This window comes from Trematomus bernacchii, unplaced genomic scaffold (genome assembly GCF_902827165.1).
Source record: "Trematomus bernacchii unplaced genomic scaffold, fTreBer1.1, whole genome shotgun sequence".
Taxonomy (NCBI): domain Eukaryota; kingdom Metazoa; phylum Chordata; class Actinopteri; order Perciformes; family Nototheniidae; genus Trematomus; species Trematomus bernacchii.
Window position 1 is genome coordinate 3,130,776 of NW_022987662.1, and position 19,232 is coordinate 3,150,007.

Genomic DNA, 19,232 nt, shown 5'->3' on the forward strand with positions numbered 1-19,232 from the left:
TATTGTTTCAACCAGACTGACAATCAAAGTGCAAGACACCTCTGAGCAAAAGTTAAAGGGGACCTATCATGCAAAATGCACTTTTTGAGGTCTTTTATACATAAAGATGTGTCCCCGGTGTGTCGGGGAACTCACGCAGCGTCAGAAAATAAAACCCTCTCTCTTTTCCTCCGTACCCTCGGGGAACTCACGCAGCGTCAGAAAATAAAACCCTCTCTCTTTTCCTCCGTACCCAAATCTCTAAAAACGGGGCTACAATGGAGCTGATCCAGATTTGCGTCCGATATGACGTAATATCGGAAATGTAGGCTGGCTTCACACCCACGGCCCTATCAGAAAGTTGCTATCAGAAACAATGCCCGACTGTTTTGGAAGTAATATGGTCGGTGTTTACATTAGCATCGCTAACACTCAGAGCTAACCTGTACTGGAGAGCATGTGTGTGAAGAAGCAGGAAATAAAAAGGAACTCACCTTGTGGTATAACCGGCAAGAGAGAAAGCCTTTGAGCTCCATACTGTTTCAGAAAGAATCCTTGATAATCCATGATATGGCATTTCATCACCGCAGTATTTAGTTTAGACAGTAGCTGCCGGGTCCTGCATGAGCTCAGCCCCCTCCTTTTTTTTGTAATCAATTTTTTTTTTTTTTAAGCTTTATACCCCAATTCAGAACTTTTGAAACAGGAAGTGAAATAGAGGGATATGAGGCATGGCTAGAATGGGTGATCTGTTTGGTATTTTGAGCAAAACACTTCATAGACATGTTTTTTATATATTTTTATATATCTGAGACCTATGCTATTGCCTAAAAATAGCATGACAGGTGACCTTTAAATCAAAATACAAAAAGAAAAACTGGAAGCTTAGTATTGAAATCTGATGAGATTTAAATAGGAACATGTTAGTATTTCAGTGTCAAGTAAGGAATAATGCCTTAGACAAGATAGATTTAGCAGGTGTGTTGCTTTAAAATAGAGATATAACGTGAGTGTAGGGTAAACACTATTGGAATTAGATCAGGGAATATCTGATGAATATAATATCTGCTTCAAATCACAGTTTAAAACAATGTATTTTTGACCAATGAGTAAACTGCAGGGAGTTTAAAGAAAAACTACAGCCGTGCTTTTGTGGCTCAATAATGATCAAGAGTCAATCAAATATTAAAATCGACTCTCCAATGTTTTAAACAATGTGGTGACAATGGCTGAATTTAAAGTGTAAAATAAATATTTTGTCTGGATTATACTGTTTTAATTCATGTTAAAATAGCCAACAGGTGACTTCAAACTTTGAAATTGAGTACAAAGATGTTTATGTCTGAGAAGTTCGCTAAGAATATTATCCATGAAGTTTTTTCATGTGTAAAATATGACAGTATTTTTCCATCCTTTACAGTTTTTCTGGCCACAGTTGTGTTGATTCTGCCAGCAGAGATGACATTTCCACCAACAGGGATGATGTTTCTCCACTTATATTAATGCCTCTTCCTGTGGTGTAATATTTCTATTCATGCCATCACAATTATAATCCTGCCCACAGCGATGAAGCCTCTATCTGTGGTGATATTCTTTAAAGATACCAAAAAAAGGTAGTCTGAGTGTCAGGAGAAGAGAACATGTAAAAGAGGGCACTGGTGGGTCATACATTTAGTTTCAAGAAGGCAACAAGTACAGAAATACAGCTACAACTTCAACTCATTTTGTCCATTCAAGTATCTTCTTTAGCACATTGGGAAAGATTGGCTGACATTTTAGAAGTACAGTCTTGGAAACGTTTTTACAGTCAAATCTGTATCGGTACGAATCATTAGGATCTTTGTTAAGGGATAATTGATTAAGTGTCTATAACTATACTACCCTAAAATGTTAAGTAGATTTAGAACTAGAAATGGAACAAAAAGACTCCTTGAAGTGAAGTTACTCAGCCTGAATGTTTATAAAGAGGAACAGCTCTCCAGAACGAAATGGATTTCTGCTAATCTGCTGTAAATCAGATTAAATGTTTAAATTCATATATGACTTTATTAGATGTTTGTAAGAGCTTAACCCTTACAGCTAACTGGAGCAGTCTGACTGTCTGGCTATTCCAGGGATTCGCCTCGGTGAACATAACGGACTAGGTGGCTATTTTGAGGGGCTGAAAGGCACGGCACCTTCAAGCTATTATTACTGCAGGGGGGAGAGGGAGGGGGGAGGAGGGTAGAGACAGAGAGAGAGGGAGGGGGGGGGGAGAGGGTAGAGACAGAGAGAGGGAGGGAGGGGGGGGAGAGGGTAGAGACAGAGAGAGTTGTGTCTTTCTTTAGCTCGGAGAGTTTAGGACAGGGCGTGTCATGACTGCAGGAGGATTCTCAGCTGCTGCTGCCTGTGTGTGTGTTTGTATGTGCGTGTGTGTGTGTGTGTGTGTGTGTGTGTGTGTGTGTGTGTGTGTGTGTGTGTGTGTGTGTGTGTGTGTGTGTGTGTGTGTGTGTGTGTGTGTGTGTGTGTGTGTGTGTGTGTGTGTGTGTGTGTGTGTGTGCGTGACATCTAATTCAACCAATGATTATATATGGCTCTACTGGTGACAAAAGACAGATTTCCATCCAATCATATTGCACATTTTAAACAAATTTCAAGTAAAATTTGAGAAAGAAAATTCCAATGAATGCTTGTTGCTTCTTTATACTTTTACCTTTTGACCATTGGGAAAGAGGCGTCTGTAAATCAGCAGATTTTTTTTGCAAACAATGTCATAGCCCTTATTTAAATAATTTGGGTCTAAAAGTTGTAAAATGCGCTAAAGCCGAACCCTTTTTTTTTCTCTTTGCATTTGACTGACCCGAGAATGGGAGATTGAAGGCGGAGCTTCAGGGAAAACTCAAATGCGCCCTCTCTATGGGCCAACATACGGGTACTTTGCTCTCGAGAGGTCGGCCATTTTGCCTTCATGCGCCACTGAGAAACTTTCATAGGAATGAAAAGGGTCCCGCCTCCAAGGCTGTATTGAGTTCTCTTCATACATCCACGAAATAAACCTGGTGGAGTGATTTTTTTCCCGAGTTAAAATATAATAAGGGGCAACAATGACCATCTTCCATGCCAACAAAGGATTCCCAGGACAGCAATGGATAGACAATGAACACAATGGGGTGTTAATTAGATGACTTCTGCTCAGCAACGGTTTGAAAATATGTAATGAGTAGAAAACATGTTTTTGCACAGCTGGCACACACCAGCCTTACACACAAGGTCTGCATACTTCCTAGATGAACCATAATCACCTAGAGCCTTGCCTCTTACCTGGGCTGCTTCTATGATAAACAGCAGATTGCTTCTTTTTTAGAAAACGTATTTTTGAAGATACTCGCTGTCACTTGAACAACCATAATTTGAGAGAGTGAAGCCTGTACAGCAGCACGAGGGGTATGATGAATGATTTTAAATACCTTAATTACTTGTGGGAGGTGTGAGTTTGCTACTGTGTTAAGTTGTCTGGCCGCAGTGGTGAGATTTCTACCCACAGGGATGATGTTTCTCCACTTATGGAGATGCTTCTACCTGCGGTGATAATATTTCTATTCATATCTTGACAATTATATTCCTACCCACAGTGATGAAGCCTCTATTTGTGGCGTTATCCTTTATAGACGAGCAGTTTGAGTGTCAGGAGAGTATGAAGAGAGAGGGGTCGAGCGGAGAAAATGGGGGCCAGCTGCAATAGATTGAGGTGTATTTTATTAAATTGTGTCGTCACGGCACCATGAGACCTGTAACCTACTTGTTACTAGGAAGATTGAGCGGGCAGGCGCAGGGCTGGCAGTCCGCAGGTGACCCACGGGTGGCGTTGCCATAGTAACTAGGTAGACAGGTGTCACAGTGAGGGCCATAGGTGTGGTGGGAGCAGTCCTGCAGGAGACACACAGGTTAAAAGGTCATTATATATCAGGAAAACCAATACACTGTTAAACAAACAACCCAGATCAGTTAACCTTTGTGTCATCAGAAGATTTTCTTTGTGTTAGTATTGTCTTCATTCATGTTTTAGGTAAGAAAGAAACAATATACCATCAAATGTGTTTGTGTTTTGTTCACATAAGAGTTTATTTTGGGCAGTGAAGTTATCTGTCGGTTCGATTGTATTGGTTTCATAAAATCTCTCAGAAATAGAAAGTTGCCCTTTTTCCTGAAGATTTTTATTTTATTTTTTATTCTATATTTTTGTAAAGTGTACCTTGCAGCATATTTAGCGTAAAAATGCTTAACATAGACAGGTTCATCAAAAACACCATTCAATTATATATATATTAGCCTTTTGTTGAAATAGCCTTTTCTTTAGGGCGGTGAAGTTATCTTGGTTTAGAGAGATTTCATAAAACCTTTGCAACATACTAAAAAGACAGAGTTGCCGGGTTTTATTTGTTGTATTCTCTATTTTTAAGTACAATGAATACGGTATACTTTTTTCCCCTGTAAGTTAACCTGGAAGCACCAAATGCTGAATACAGACAGGTTTAGCTCCATCCGAACAGTAAAATGAGCCACAAATAAAATCAATTTATAGATAAGTGTAGAATGCCCGTTAGGACCGTAAAAATATATGCAAAGAGCTAACGATTGACCGGCATTATTTTAGAGTAATGAGTGTCACACGTTGCTTCTAGAGGGTCAAATACTAAATAGGCTCAAGGGTTACGGCACTGCAATAAGAAGAGCAGACACTGTGTGACACATTTCATAACAACACAACTGCTCTTATTAAATAAAGCTGTCACATCAAATCATCGTCAAACAGAGCGCAGCAGGAGCAACAATCTCCACCAGGTCAAGGTTAATTATATGGTTCAGGATGAGCATCACATTTTGTTGCCATAGTAACCAAGCACATGCTGTTTCACAGGTAGATCCTCGAAAAAACAATAATGTCCCCGAGAACCGTTTTGACATAATACCTACTTTATAGCTCAATATGCACCATGAGAAATAATACATTTAAAAAAATACAATGAAAGCAAATAGTCATAATAAAGAAAAGTTAATCGTTTTTTGAAAATGTGTAAAATTGTACATTTAAATCTCACATTTAACAACATTTTCAGACTGGCTTGCAGCACTGCTTCCACCAGTTTATAAATAATTCATAATTAAATAATGTCAAAGCTGCATCTAAAACTAATTTAATTAAAAACATGTCTTTAACATAACTTTAAAGGGGTCTGATACAGAATAAACAATAAGTGTGTGTGTGTGTGTGTGTGTGTGTGTGTGTGTGTGTGTGTGTGTGTGTGTGTGTGTGTGTGATCCTAACTGACAACTTAAGCCTGAGGCAATGTGCAGTCTTGAAGATGTAGAGCGACTGTGTGTGTGTGTGTGCTGTAACACATGAACAGGTTGGCATGTATGTGTTTACACATTACACTAAAATGTGTATTGGACCATGTGCATTTCCATGTGTGTGTGTGTGTGTGTGTGTGTGTGTGTGTGTGTGTGTGTGTGTGTGTGTGTGTGTGTGTGTATAAAATCAGGACACGTGTTTAATCCTACATTTCCTTTGATGACCACTAGATGGTGGATCCAAGAACATTCTATCAAGAAGAGACTTTACGTAATTTCAGTGTAGAACAATATTCAATATTTCAATATGTGTATTTTTCCACATGTATTCATGGTTCAAAGGGTTAATTAATGTTGCTCTGATTTCAGGCATACAATAACATAAAGAGGAAGGGTCCTTTTTAGGCTTTTATGGAAGTCCACACTGGTTAGCGCTCATATTGCACCAGTATCTGGCTCAGACACTACTATATTTTTCAACAGTTTTTGGGAACTCTCAATTATAAACTGACCAATACATGTGAGCAACACAGGGTTTTCTAAACAATGGATTGAAATTGTTTAAGTCGTTAACCCGAAAATGTTTTATTTATGTCAACATGGGCAAGATTACTGTTTAAAACATACTGTAAAAAAGAAATGTCAGGTTGTTTAGTCTGAATGGACACATGATAATTATTACAGCTTAATTATGATGAATGGCAGCTTTATGAGTTAAAGGGAGCTTAGAGAGAATACAGTGTTGCATTCAATCACAATACAGGCATGAAAATATAATGCTGTAACTTAACATATTCTAACATTTTTCAAAGTATGTTTTTCTTTCCATCTTGGTATTATCGTTTGACATTCTGAAAATATCAAAAGTAATCAAGCCTTTTCATGAAAGCTTTTACATGTTCTGCTCCCAACACTCGATGTCTGGTACCAATTTTCCTGGAATAAAAGACCCCTTTTTTTATGTCAAAAAACAATTTATGAGACAGAATAAAGCAGAGTAAATAACTACAGTACAGTGTGGTTTTGAGCACTGATTGAAACACATAACAAGTGCCTTGAACGTATTGATCATCTCACCAGGCAGTGTCCTGTGACCTCATGGCATTGTGTACTGTGTCCGTGGCAACGACAAGCTTCACACACACCGCTATACAGATTCCCGTTCACCCTTCGGAAACCAGGAACGCATGTCTGAAACACACACACACACACACACACACACACACACACACACACACACACACACACACACACACACACACACACACACACACACACACACACACACACACACAACACACACACACACACACACACACACACACACACACACACACACACACACACACACACACACACACACACACACACACACACACACACACACACACACACACACACACACACACACACACACACACACACACACACACAGAGTCTTAAAGCTGCTGTAGTGTGAAGTGTTTACCCTGTGATCCTCTAATTAGCACCTCAAGTGTGTGTGTGTGTGTGTGTGTGTGTGTGTGTGTGTGTGTGTGTGTGTGTGTGTGTGTGTATTATTATTATTATGTCTGTTTGTATGCTTCAGTTTTTAAAACCCCCGATGTGCATTTGCGTGTCAGTCAATAATAACATTCAGCTGCAGTCTGACACTAAACACTTTTATGATGCTCGCATTTCATGTTCAGCTTTGCTTAAGAGGCTTTAAAAGAAAACTCGGATGATCTTTTACTTCATCCCATAATCATACAAAGTAATATAAAAGAGAATCTGTTATACTTAAATACAATAACACATACTGGTGTGTTTGTATTTGTATTTTAAATTCAAAGCAGCACGTTTCAGCTCAAAGTCTACAGCAGATCTGTTTCCAAAAACAAATATCCCTCCAGGGAGACCTTGGTCCCCTTTCTTTATTAAACTATGGGATACAATAAACTTGCAAAGACTAAGAAGTTGCTTGATGTTTATATAGTTTAAATTAGACCTAACTCTAAAGCATCATCAAAGGATTTGGGATTATTCATACTGTATGCACTTGCAGAACAATGTGATTGTTGTGAAAGAGAGTACTGCAGTGCTTACTGTTTATACTGTCTATACTGATTATACAGGCATTTTAAATGTGGCTTTATCCTGTAGGAGTTTTATGTATGCACCTTTTCCAGGACAATTATTTAGTATTGCTTGATGTAGAGGAGGTTTTAAAGGGGCCCTATTATGCACATCTCCAGGTTTAAAAAAGCTCTTTATTTTGCTAATAATGCCTGAGCTGCAGCAACTCTTTTCATCCTCTGTTTGACCCAGTCTGCTCGTTGGGATTTTAGCCACTGTAGACCATTTACATGCACAAAAAGCTATATACAGTAACACACTAAAAGAAGGGCACATCAGTCAGTGTGTTTCGATGTTTACCTCACAGGAAGTTCCAGCATATCCAGGAGGACAGGAGCAGCTCTCCACAGCCGCTGCCCTCCTCTCTCCTCCAGCAGAGGGATTGGCTACCTCCATAGAGAATGAGTGGAGTCTGCATGTATACAACAGAAACACACAGAACAACTATGTGAAATATCAAGCATGGAAACATTGAATACATACTTTACCCCTTGCATAGGCACTAGGCAGGGCTACTTGGCTGATTAGACAATTACAAGTTTGACAGTATGACCTGAGTTCATTCTCTCAGGCAGAATTTACTCAGAGACAGCTGTGAGTTCTATAAATTAAACTGCCCCCTTTATGGTTTGTAGAAGAAGGTTAAAGTAGGGTTATTCACACAATTTAACATTTAACTACGATCTGTGAGACTCAACTTAGGGCAAGTTGTTTTCTTTCATAAAGCCAATACTAATGTGTCTGCAAGTTTACATTTGTTTATAATAATCAATACTTAATATATTACGTGTTGTAGCATTGTGTAAAGCAGGGGTGTCAAACTCAAATACACAGTGGGCCAAAATAAAAAAATGGGTACTAGTCGAGGGCCGGACTGGTTCAATGTTTATTGCAGAACTTAATGAAATGAACTTATTGCACATATTAACCTGGAACTCACAAAGCTTAAATGATTGCCTATAAAAACAACATTAAACATTAAATAATCAGTTGCATTCATTCTTATGGCTCTATCTGCAGCTTTTCTGGAGTCATTTCTTATGATTACATTTTTCCACAGGCCAACAACAGCTTCAACAAAACTATTTCCCTCAAAGAAAAAACAAACATGCCCTGTTGTCGCAAGAAAAAAAGTGCAGAAGGAAACATCCATTGAAACTCAGTGTGCTGCTCTGTGATGCTAGTTCAAGCCAGATACTTGGCATCTTTCATTTCATTTCATTTCAAATCTTTATTTAACCAGATGGTCCCATTGAGATCATAGATCTCTTTTTCAAGGGAGATCTGCAGCATATAGGTTCCACATGAAACATAAAACAATAAAGGACATCATACATTATATTTACAGGATACATTCACATAGTTATAGACATTTACAAGTACCCATAGTATCAACGAGCATTTCATTTAGCCTAGCTTTAAAAACATGCAGAGGAATAAGATTACTCAGTTTCAATTCTTGCTGAAGATTGTTCCAAGCAAGTGGAGCTGCGCACATAAAAGCTGTCTTACCTAAGACAGTCCTTGCTCTTGGTACATCTAACAATACTACATCATGCGATCTCAGACAATAGCTGCTTGCAACTCTCTGTGTTATCAGAGAGCAGATATAATACGGGAGTTTACCCAACAAAGCTTTATAAATAACGGACCGTCCACACAGCAGCGTTAAAAAATCTTGAAACGCTTCTGCCCATTCACTTTGAATGGGGTGACGTCACTTTGCCTCACTTTTCGCCGAACTGCATTGTGGGCAGCAGAGCGGAGATTTTCAGGATTTTCAGGATTCAAAGTTGAACAATGTTCAACTTTTGAGGCTGAGGTGGAAGCGTCAGCCAATCAAATCCCGTGTACGCAAATCTGACAGTTCAAGCTCTAGCCAATCAAACCGCGTGTATGCTGGGAGAGACATACCGCAGGTCATTTCCTCATATTCCAAAAAATGGAGGAGAAATTAGCGAATCAATCACCCGGTGCTTTATGACCAGTCCCTATTTACCTACCGGGATACAAACCGGAGGAGCCAGGCATGGAGGGAGGTGGCAGAGACAGTGGTAGGTTTTCGCCTGTTTGGGGAGTTTATATCCAGTTTACTTCAAACTTTTTTGCTTTGTATGTCGCGGGCGGGAGATTCATGTGATTGGTTGTTGGTGCCTTGCTCGCAAAAAATCCCCAAGCTTCAGATACGCCCACCTCCAAGATTTTTTTAACGCTGCTGTGTGGACGGTCCGTAAGTGATGGCAAACCTGCCTTGGCATACAGGGTACAGTGATGTACTCATCTCGGGTGCAAGTTCATCAATCCTCAGGATGGAGTGAAGGTGTGCGTGCAATATACCGGTGGGCCAGATCGAATAGTAATTAGAAATTATCCTGCGGGCCGAAATTAAATCCACCAAGGGCTTGATTTGGCCCCTGGGCCTTGAGTTTGACACATGTGGTGTAAAGGCTGTGTGAAATGATCCTATCATTATGAACATTTGTTTAGTATTTAGTAATAAAACAGAAGAGTTATATTCACAAAAAGTCCACAAACTGCTTTTACCAAATGTTTATTATGAAAGTAAATACTTGCCATGTGACAAAATCAAAAAAAAAAAAAAATCTAAAACATAACCTGCTGCTTTTGACCCCTGATAATCATCTTTGGCACTCGAAAAAAAAAAGCAGTATCACATCATATTACATTTGTTGGAATGTTACAGGTACAAATAACAATAATGAGTTTGTCCATGACCTTTGACCTAATGTACAGTAAGTAACTATGCCATAATGCCTGTCTGTGTGTGTGTGTGTGTGTGTGTGTGTGTGTGTGTGTGTGTGTCTACCTGTACACAGCGCTTGTCTCTGTGCTATAAGAGGCCCGCACCATCACTCTGGTCACGTTGGCCAACACCGACAAGAAATCCCTGCGACCGATTGGCTGAGCGCTCTCTGCAACCAGGAAGTTAGCGGGTGAAAGAGGAATGTGATTGGTGCTTGGCGATGACGGGTACACCGGTTGGCCGAACCTTCTGTCAATAATCTTGATCCCGCCTCCCTGGCAGAGAAAGAAGAAAAAACTTGTGTTCATCTTTTTCTTTGTTGCAGATTATTTTTAATTGCATACATCTAGACAGGGGAAATTCTCCAAAACATAAATAGAGTATGACACTTCCTTTAGAGGAATATGCATCTGATCTGCAGAAAAAGAGACAGTGAGAGTGAATGATGTGTCATTAGGTAATGAGCAGCAGTCTCTATTGACATTTTGAATGGACTGAATGCAAAGTGAATTGAGCTGGAGCCTGGTATCTGACTATCTCTTGTTGAGAACAGATCAATGGCATGTAGCGGCTAACGCAGAGTGACAACTACTTATGGAGAGAGAGAGAGAGCTCACCATGCCAATAAACCATTAAATAAAAATTAATTGAAAGAGAGGCGATGGAGGGAGGGATAAAGGGACAGAAAGCAAGGCTGAGAGATGTCGAGATAAAGACGGAAAGAAAGAGAGACACAAAGAAAAAAAGACAAAGTCACCTCTGAGGAAAGTGTTTTCATTACGTTTCTGAAAGAGAGGCTTTTAATACCCATGTTTTATTGTCGCTTACTTCTAGTAATCACATCTTTAAAAAATATCAATTAAACGGATAAGGTTTAATTTGGAAGGAAATTCCAAGAAAAGACAAAAAAGCATTGCATTGTTGTCTGTAGCTTTCAGGTTAAAGTCTATTCATTCCTCTAAATTATGTGTAGTAAAATATATAATAGTTTTATTTTTAAAAAGGAAAGGTCACTTCCCAAAGCAGCTGGGCAAGTTTTAAGCAATCAATACTGACAGGAGTAAAGAGAACACTTGTTTGGGATTATTTTCAGCTGCGGATTTATACACATTGGTTGAGCATCACTGGGCCACATTTAATTGGAAACACAGACAAAGGGATACATTAAATGTTGCTTTTGGGCTTTTTGCGGTAAAAACTTTTGAATTAAATAGGAAATATTGAGTCAAACCTAAACGAGGTGTGAAGATAATTGTGTTTCTTTCAACCTGATTCTAAATGGTTCTCGAAAAAGCATTTTGTGGTACCAACAGAAGAACTTATAAGATTACTTTGCATTAAAATATAGTTTAGAAACAAATCAAAATCAAGTTTGTATCTATTATTTACAGCGAGAACTCCAGATGCAGTGTATCGGCAGTATTTATTGCTGTCGTGAAATGTTTGGTATTTACAGTTTTTCTTTGTAACTCAGCAGATGGAGGGCTGACGAAGTGGGAGAGAAAGACGTTGAAATCAACAAAGCCGTACAGACAAACAAAGACAGAGAGATTATTGTCTATTCAGATCCCGCATACTTACAACCAAGGCTCCTGCCTGCGCTTCACAAACCATGCAACAAACAATATCACAACTTGATGTAGATATGCGGAGAGTAAACAGTGGGGGGGGGGGGGAAATACAAGACAAAGACTGAAAGAGAGAAGTGAAGAGGGAGAAAGCCTGTGACAGTGTGTAGGTGGTTCATTATCGTCATCATTTGGAGAGGCTTTTTGTTGACAACAAGGCCGACACTTGTCCTCCTCTCCTCCCAATCTGTCACTCTGACTGACACATCTTTAAATAACAGAAGCTCATTGGTCTGCGACTATCCATCTCAGCAGTTTTCATTCCGTCCTCTTCACGTCTTCTCCCCATCCTCCCTTCCTCCCTGTTAATTTCCGTCTGTCTACCTTCATTTTCTATCTTTGTTTCCTACTGTCCTTCCATCCTTTCTCTTCTGTCTAACTTCCTCCATCATTTTCTCCTTTTCTTTCATTTACCATCATCTGATTCTCCTTTTCTCACTGCGTTTCCTTCTTCCTTCCATCCTTTATTCGTTTCCTTCTTTCCTCTCACTCTTCCCATTTTATATTCCTTTTCTTCTGCTTAAATGTGTGCATTTTTATAGCAGGTTTACTAAATAACAGGCACAGAAACTTCAACTTGTGACACAAATGTTTGCATTTCTGTCCTAATTTAATTTAAATGTCATATCTTAAAGACACAACTTTGTATGTGTCTTTCAATTATTTAGCAGTCAGTTCCAGAGAAGCTTATTTCCACATGTCATTGCAGCTTATTACAGAGCATTTATTTCTCAAACTTTTCTAATTAAAACATATTTTTCCTTTAACGTCATTGGTAGAAAGTTGTGCGTGTGAAATAACGGGATCATTTCTGCAGCTTTGGCACGCTTTAAAACATGCCCACACCCACACACACCAATTTACTTATATGCCTGTTTGTATTTGTGTGTGTTCTGTACACACACACACACAATGTTGTTTAGTGATGTTAGAGATTTAAGAGTTAACTAATAGTGTTGCTGCTGTGCTTATTGCTGCCATACATCATATCACAACCTGCTCATTATAAAGACATGCAGTACAGAGAGGGGAGGGAGAGACTATCTGCATTTTTTATTGCTAAGTTCAGCATTTCTCTGCCAGCTGTAGCTGCTTCTGTGTGTGTGTGTGTGTGTGTGTGTGTGTGTGTGTGTGTGTGTGTGTGTGTGTGTGTGTGTGTGTGTGTGTGTGTGTGTGTGTGTGTGTGCTTTTAACAGCTTTTATTTGCTGCTTCATTTAGTGGTCTTCACTGGTGCAAAAGTCAATGGCTTGTGGGAAGAGATAAATAATGCTGCAGACCTAAATGCATAAACGCACACAAGCGCACACACACACACACACACACACACACACACACACACACACACACACACACACACACACACACACACACACACACACACACACACACACACACACACACACACACACACACACACACACACACACACACACACACACACACACACACACACACACACACACACACACACACACACACATTCACACTTGTGTTTTTGTGGGTTTCCTCTGGTCATGACCGTTTCCTTAACACAACAAAGTCATATATGTGTTAAATGTTGGAAACACTCACAGCTGGAAATTAGCTGTTTTGAGGAATGTAACCGTCTGCTCACAATGAATCTCCGAAATGTACCCAAATGGTTTAATAAAGCAAGTATGCATTACAGTTAAGCTGCTCTTAATTAGAGTTTAATATACAGTATGCCTCTGTATTTGTATCAGTGTGTAGGGGAAGGAATCTGTTTTGGGTTTTCATTGAGTGTTACAGTTGGTAACTGGGTGTGTGCTGTGTGGAGGTGTGTCTATGTAACCGGGTAAATGACATTACTTCTGCACCTTCTGATCAATACTTTTGTTTGTTAAGGGGAGGGGGATAGTTCAGGGGCACAATATTTATCACAATGTATCGCAATAACGATTATGTTTACAACTTGCCGCTTTGCTTTGCATTGAAATACAATTCATGGAGATTAATTCAACTTTAGACTACTACTTAGCCCTCTCAGTGGTTATGTTTGTGAACGGTCGCTACAACAATGTGTTTAAAATCTTACCTCTATGATCAGGTCGGGTTGGGAGGTGACTCTGATGGCCATTGGCTCTTGTTGGTCTGTAGTATAGGACACAGTGTAGACCAAACTCCCTCCATACGCTGAAATCTGAAGAAAGACACAGACAGATCAGTATGGACGCACATACGTGTATACAAGTTACTCTATACATATTACTGGCTATGGTATGACATTATAAAACTTGATCTACAGGTGGTGGTTATGCACCAACAAAGGCAGGAATTTTGCAAAAGCACCACTTGAAATATTCTGTTCATGTAAATAAATCCTTCAGCATGCAAAAGACTAATCAAGTAAAGAGTTGTATTCAACTAAGACCATGAAGTGGACTGATCGACCCGATTGAGTTTATATTATGTGGATATAAAAGTACCAACATGTTACGTTTTTTTAAAGGCATATGTAAATATTGTACGACTGTGGTAGTAGTGTGCTTACTTCAGGAACAGGAATACAGCAAAACAAAAACAACTACAGCTGCTTCTTCAACTTATGATAGTTTTCCTAAAAATCATTTCAAAATGTTTCAAAAGTAAGGAGAAAGAGATTATGCTACAATCTTTGTTGTCTTGTGTTTCCATGCAGTGTTTCTGTCGAGTCCACAGAATGAGCTTCAGCAGGAGAAACGCTGCGTCGGCATGATCCTGAAATTTATTATTCTGCTCCAACCTGAACAGTAATGGGTGGGAGAGCGAGATAATAATGCCACCATAAAAACAGAGAGAGGGGGACATCGAGGAAGAGGGGAGGGGGGGGGGGGGGGGGGAAGAAATAGAGCCAGGGACTGAGAAGAAGAGAGGCAGAGATAGAGAGGGAGTAAGAGGTGGGCTTAATGCCTCTATAAACCTCTTCCATTCTACATCATTACCCTTGGTTCTTAAACCGGGAGGAGGAATCACCCATTTCACAGCTGACTGAAAATACACACACACATACACACCATAGTGGGCATGGAGGTGTACTTGGGTGGACGTTTTATTGACTAACACTTATTCTCCATCCAACCCCATTTGGTGATTTGGAGTCTATAAGGCAGTCAAATCATAGTTTAGACCCTCACTACACGCCCCACACATATCGGACACTTTTCCTACTCATCCTTCTTTGTTATTAGGTCTCTGCATCCCAGTATGGACTCGCTTTATTCACACTTTAGTCCCCTATACAGGAAAAAGGGTTTGTTCCATGGCAACATAACAGCCAACATGATGAAAGCAAAGGACACCAAAGAAAAATAAAAAGGTTTTACAGAGACTCGTCAGAGCTGAAGTATTTGTCTGAGAGAACATAGTGCATATATGACAGATATTGCGATAATGGACTGCAGCAAAGGCGTACATTTTACTTAATGCACACCTCAAACCAAATAATTCTTTTTGAAAAAATGTATTGTAGGATAATAAAGAAAAAGAATAGATAGCTACACACCTTGAGTCTTGAAATGATAACTTAACAAGGGTTTTAACTGAATTTATTTTTGACACTTCCATCACAACATATAACAATGTGTTGCAACTTCATCTAGGCAATTTCTGTACGTATCACTTACAAATATTTGAAGCCGTACAATATAGTTCTCTTATTGAGAGCTAATGTGGCTTTTTGAGTTTGTCTCATCATGGTTTATTGTACTTATTGTAAGTTAAATGTAATTTTATATAATGTTTCTAGCAACCTGGTTGATCTTCAACACCAACTCATGACAGAAATGTCTGGCAGAAACTGCTTAATGCTCTTCTTTGTTCATCAGACTGTCCGTTTTCTGTCCGTCTGCTGAATAATGCTGGGCTCAGGTTGAAGAGAGTGGTGAGACTCAACCAAAACAGTAAGGTTATGGGCTGTAAGTCAACTTTGCACAGAGTGGTTGTCTTTCAAATAATCAAAATTAAAAAAACACCATAAGGTTGCGGTCTATATGTGAGCAGTTTAACCAAATAGTTAGTTAGTTCTCTTCATTTGGATATTATTTATAGAGATAAATATATCCTTGGTTTCACAAGAATGAAGCTAAGATGGAGAAAAAAGGGAAAGAATTGTTTTGATGCAATTTTGTTCTTCTTTTTATCCATAAAACATCTCATGACCCTTGAGATTTGTCAGATGGACCCTTCAGGATGGGAAGTCGTGGTTCAGAGGTCTTGCATAAAAAGCGTATTTGCATGTTTTTATTTGGTTTCTTCAACTGTTAAGTAACTACTTAACGGCACAGAGAGTGAATGCTAAAAGAAAAGGCTTGGATGTGAATTATCAGGAACACTTTCCACCTTTCGGAGGGTTCACTATCCACTTAGCACGCCTAAGTTAGGCTATTTACTTTCTTTGGAATTTGTGACATTTCCAAGAAAATATAATTTGTCTGACGCCACCCACTCCACCTGGATAATAGTCAAAGCTTTTGTCGTGGCAACCTGATGACACATGTTTAGCTTTGGGGAATAGGAACTAAAAGAGATACAACACCTCAGAGAGAAAAGACCCAGAGAATAGCACAGCAGGAAATTACGGGAGAGAGAGAGGGGAATTATGGGCAGTAGAAACTAAGGAACAATAAACACTCAGCCACACGGCTACAAAAGACATCAGTGGGATCCTCCTGAGAGCATCATAAGCCTGTTCTTAACTCTATCAATGGCCAGAATGAAAAGACCAAGACGTAATCCTCTCTGTTGAAACCCTAATCAAGTCCCCGACACAATCTTCATTAAAGTGAACATTTTGTGAGGGCCACGAGTAGACCAGTCATTAGGCTTAATATTTGGTGGTACAAAACGGCAAAATAATCCAATCTCACAGCAGATATAAAGAGAGAAGAGAGAAAATATTGAACTAGATATGCTGTTAAAAGGATTCTGCTTTACAGGTCCTGCTGTAGTTACAGGTGTTTTGGATGCTGCGATGCAAATGTACAAAGAAAAATCATTGATTAAGCTACTGATAAAAGGCGCCCTATGATGCTCATTTGTAGGTTCATGTTAGCATTGTGTGTCTCTACTGTGACATGTCTCCATGCTCTAATGTTCAAAAAGCTCTTTATTTTTCTCATACTGCCTGTGCTGCAGCACCTCTTTTCACCCTCTGTCTGAAACCAGAGCCCAGTCTGCTCTGATTAGCGGTCCTGCTTGAGTCTCATCATACTACTTCCCTGATGGCTCCCACAGGATTGTTGACATCCTCCTGGATTCATCCTCTTATTATAGACACATGCATTTCCTAACATTTGGTCTACCTACGCTGTAAATGTATTATCTTTTCAATTTACACACGGCATCTATTGCACGTCTGTCCGTCCTGGGAGAGGGATCCCTCCTCTGTTGCTCTCCCTGAGGTTTCTCCCATGTTCCCCTTTAAACTGTGGGTTTTTTCTTTGGAAGTGTTTCCTTGTACGATGTGAGGGTCTAAGGACAGAGGGTGTCGTATTGTCATACTGATATTCTGTACAAACTGTGAAGTCCACTGAGACAAATTTGTGATATTGGGCTATATAAATAAACATTGATTGGCTGGTTAGCTGGCCGGCTCTGTTGTGATTGGTCAACAGCTTAGAGATTCCCCGCTCCTTAGCCTATCATGTACAATGTGTGGGAGCGCTAGCAAATAGAAGCGCAAGTGTTGTGTAGTGAGGTTACGTTGTCGCGGAAGAAAACAAAGGGGTCTATTCGAGGTGATTTAGGCATTGTGGAAGAGAATTTTTAGGGGTTTTTTTTGCCTTTACAAACCATTTACATGCACAGAAACCTAAATAAAACACTACAGGAAAGAGGAAAACCCCAAAAAGGCAAAATAAGACCTTTGAAATTTTCAATGACATACTACTGTTTATTAGTAAGAGTGAAAAGACAGTGGACACATACAGAGGAAGAGAGAGGAGAGGAAACTGAGTGACTAAATAAAAGGAGAGAGGCGAGGAGAAGAAGGAAGGTGGCTGACAGAAAAAAATCTATGATAATATGGAGCAGTATAGTCTGAGAGGCACAAAACAAGAATACAATAAGAGGGAGGAGAGGAGATAGGAGGAAAGAGGGTCGTTAGAGTTTGAGGTTTTAATTTGCTGCCGATGCTGAGGAGTGGGTTTGTCATGGCGGGAGAAGAGGTGTGAAAATGAGTCACTATCGACCTCAGTCCTCCTCCAGGGTTCCCACCAGAGCCCTGATGTAAGATGACTTTTCCAAAACTTTAAATAACCAGAGCATTTTAATGAAGTACAAGTGCTAAGACAGTCCTGAATTTAATATAGTTGTTATTTTAGAAAAGGTCACACTTCTGCTACAGTTGGACTGTCTAGAGAACATCATTTCTTGTGAAACAAGTTGGAAAATGTATTCTGGCATGTTCTTGTAAAGAGACAGGTTTCTGTGCGTCCTCCTCACATCCACAGAGAATTACATTAAATGAAAAGATTATTTTGGGGATACATTATCTTTCATATGTTGAAACAGATTTTAGGAAGGGAATTACAAACCAGGCATTCCCTGTCATTTTCTGCCAATCACAAGTAAGCTTACTCACTCAAATCAAGGTCAATGGTAACAAAGGACTGACCACCTTCACAGGGTCAAAGCGGACATTTTGAGTGACACAGCAAGCGGAAACAAGTAGTCCGCTTGCTGTGTCATCTTGAATCAAACTGTGTTTTTTGACCAATCACACTCTAGTTTTAAAGAAAAGTGTTTAATAAAACTATTTACACATTGGACTAACACTAGAACCACCAGAGGTCGCTGTATACCTAAAACCGCCAACGGGTCAAATTTACCCGCTATTGATTTTCAAGGTACAATGTTCTTTTATTTATCATACAGAAACAGTGAGTTTGATCGCCCAGGGATGACACTTTATACCAATAGAATCTGTGGATTCTTCAGCTTTTAATATGATATAGTTTTGGCCCGGATAGCATGAAGTAGTAGAATATCGCTACCAATGTGATTTTAAAACGCTTGGTGTTAGGACTGTGTTTTGTTTAGGTACAAATCTCTATCTCTCTTATATCTATCTATAACTATCTTTAGATTCTAATCTGTAATGTTCTGTTCTATGGACTATAATTGTCTACATAAACAGACAATAGCAGACTACTTCTCTCATTCCGAGTGTCCATCTTTATTCAACTGGCACGTAACCGCACACATGCATTACGTCTCAACGTGAGTCAGTATCAAGATCTGGTAGTATCCAAGAGGTTCCCTAGAGAGAGTGAGCGAGATAGAGCGAGGTAGAGGAGAGATAGAGAGAGAGAGAGAGGAGAGAGATAGAGAGAGAGAGAGAGAGAGAGAGAGAGAGAGAGAAGGAGAGAGAGCTGAGAGCGAGAGACGGACGAGTTACGAAGAGAGCTACTATGAA

General features: G+C 39.6%; 1 protein-coding gene across 1 annotated transcript in view; it reads right to left on the bottom strand.

The window, feature by feature from the left end:
* Positions 1-19,232, bottom strand: part of LOC117486949 (laminin subunit alpha-2-like) — a 189,440-nt gene that overhangs the window by 98,490 nt on the left and 71,718 nt on the right. The window contains 5 exon segments of the mRNA XM_034135550.1: positions 3,758-3,885; positions 6,388-6,501; positions 7,726-7,837; positions 10,253-10,464; positions 13,875-13,979. Of these exon segments, the coding sequence (XP_033991441.1) occupies positions 3,758-3,885; positions 6,388-6,501; positions 7,726-7,837; positions 10,253-10,464; positions 13,875-13,979 (671 nt within the window).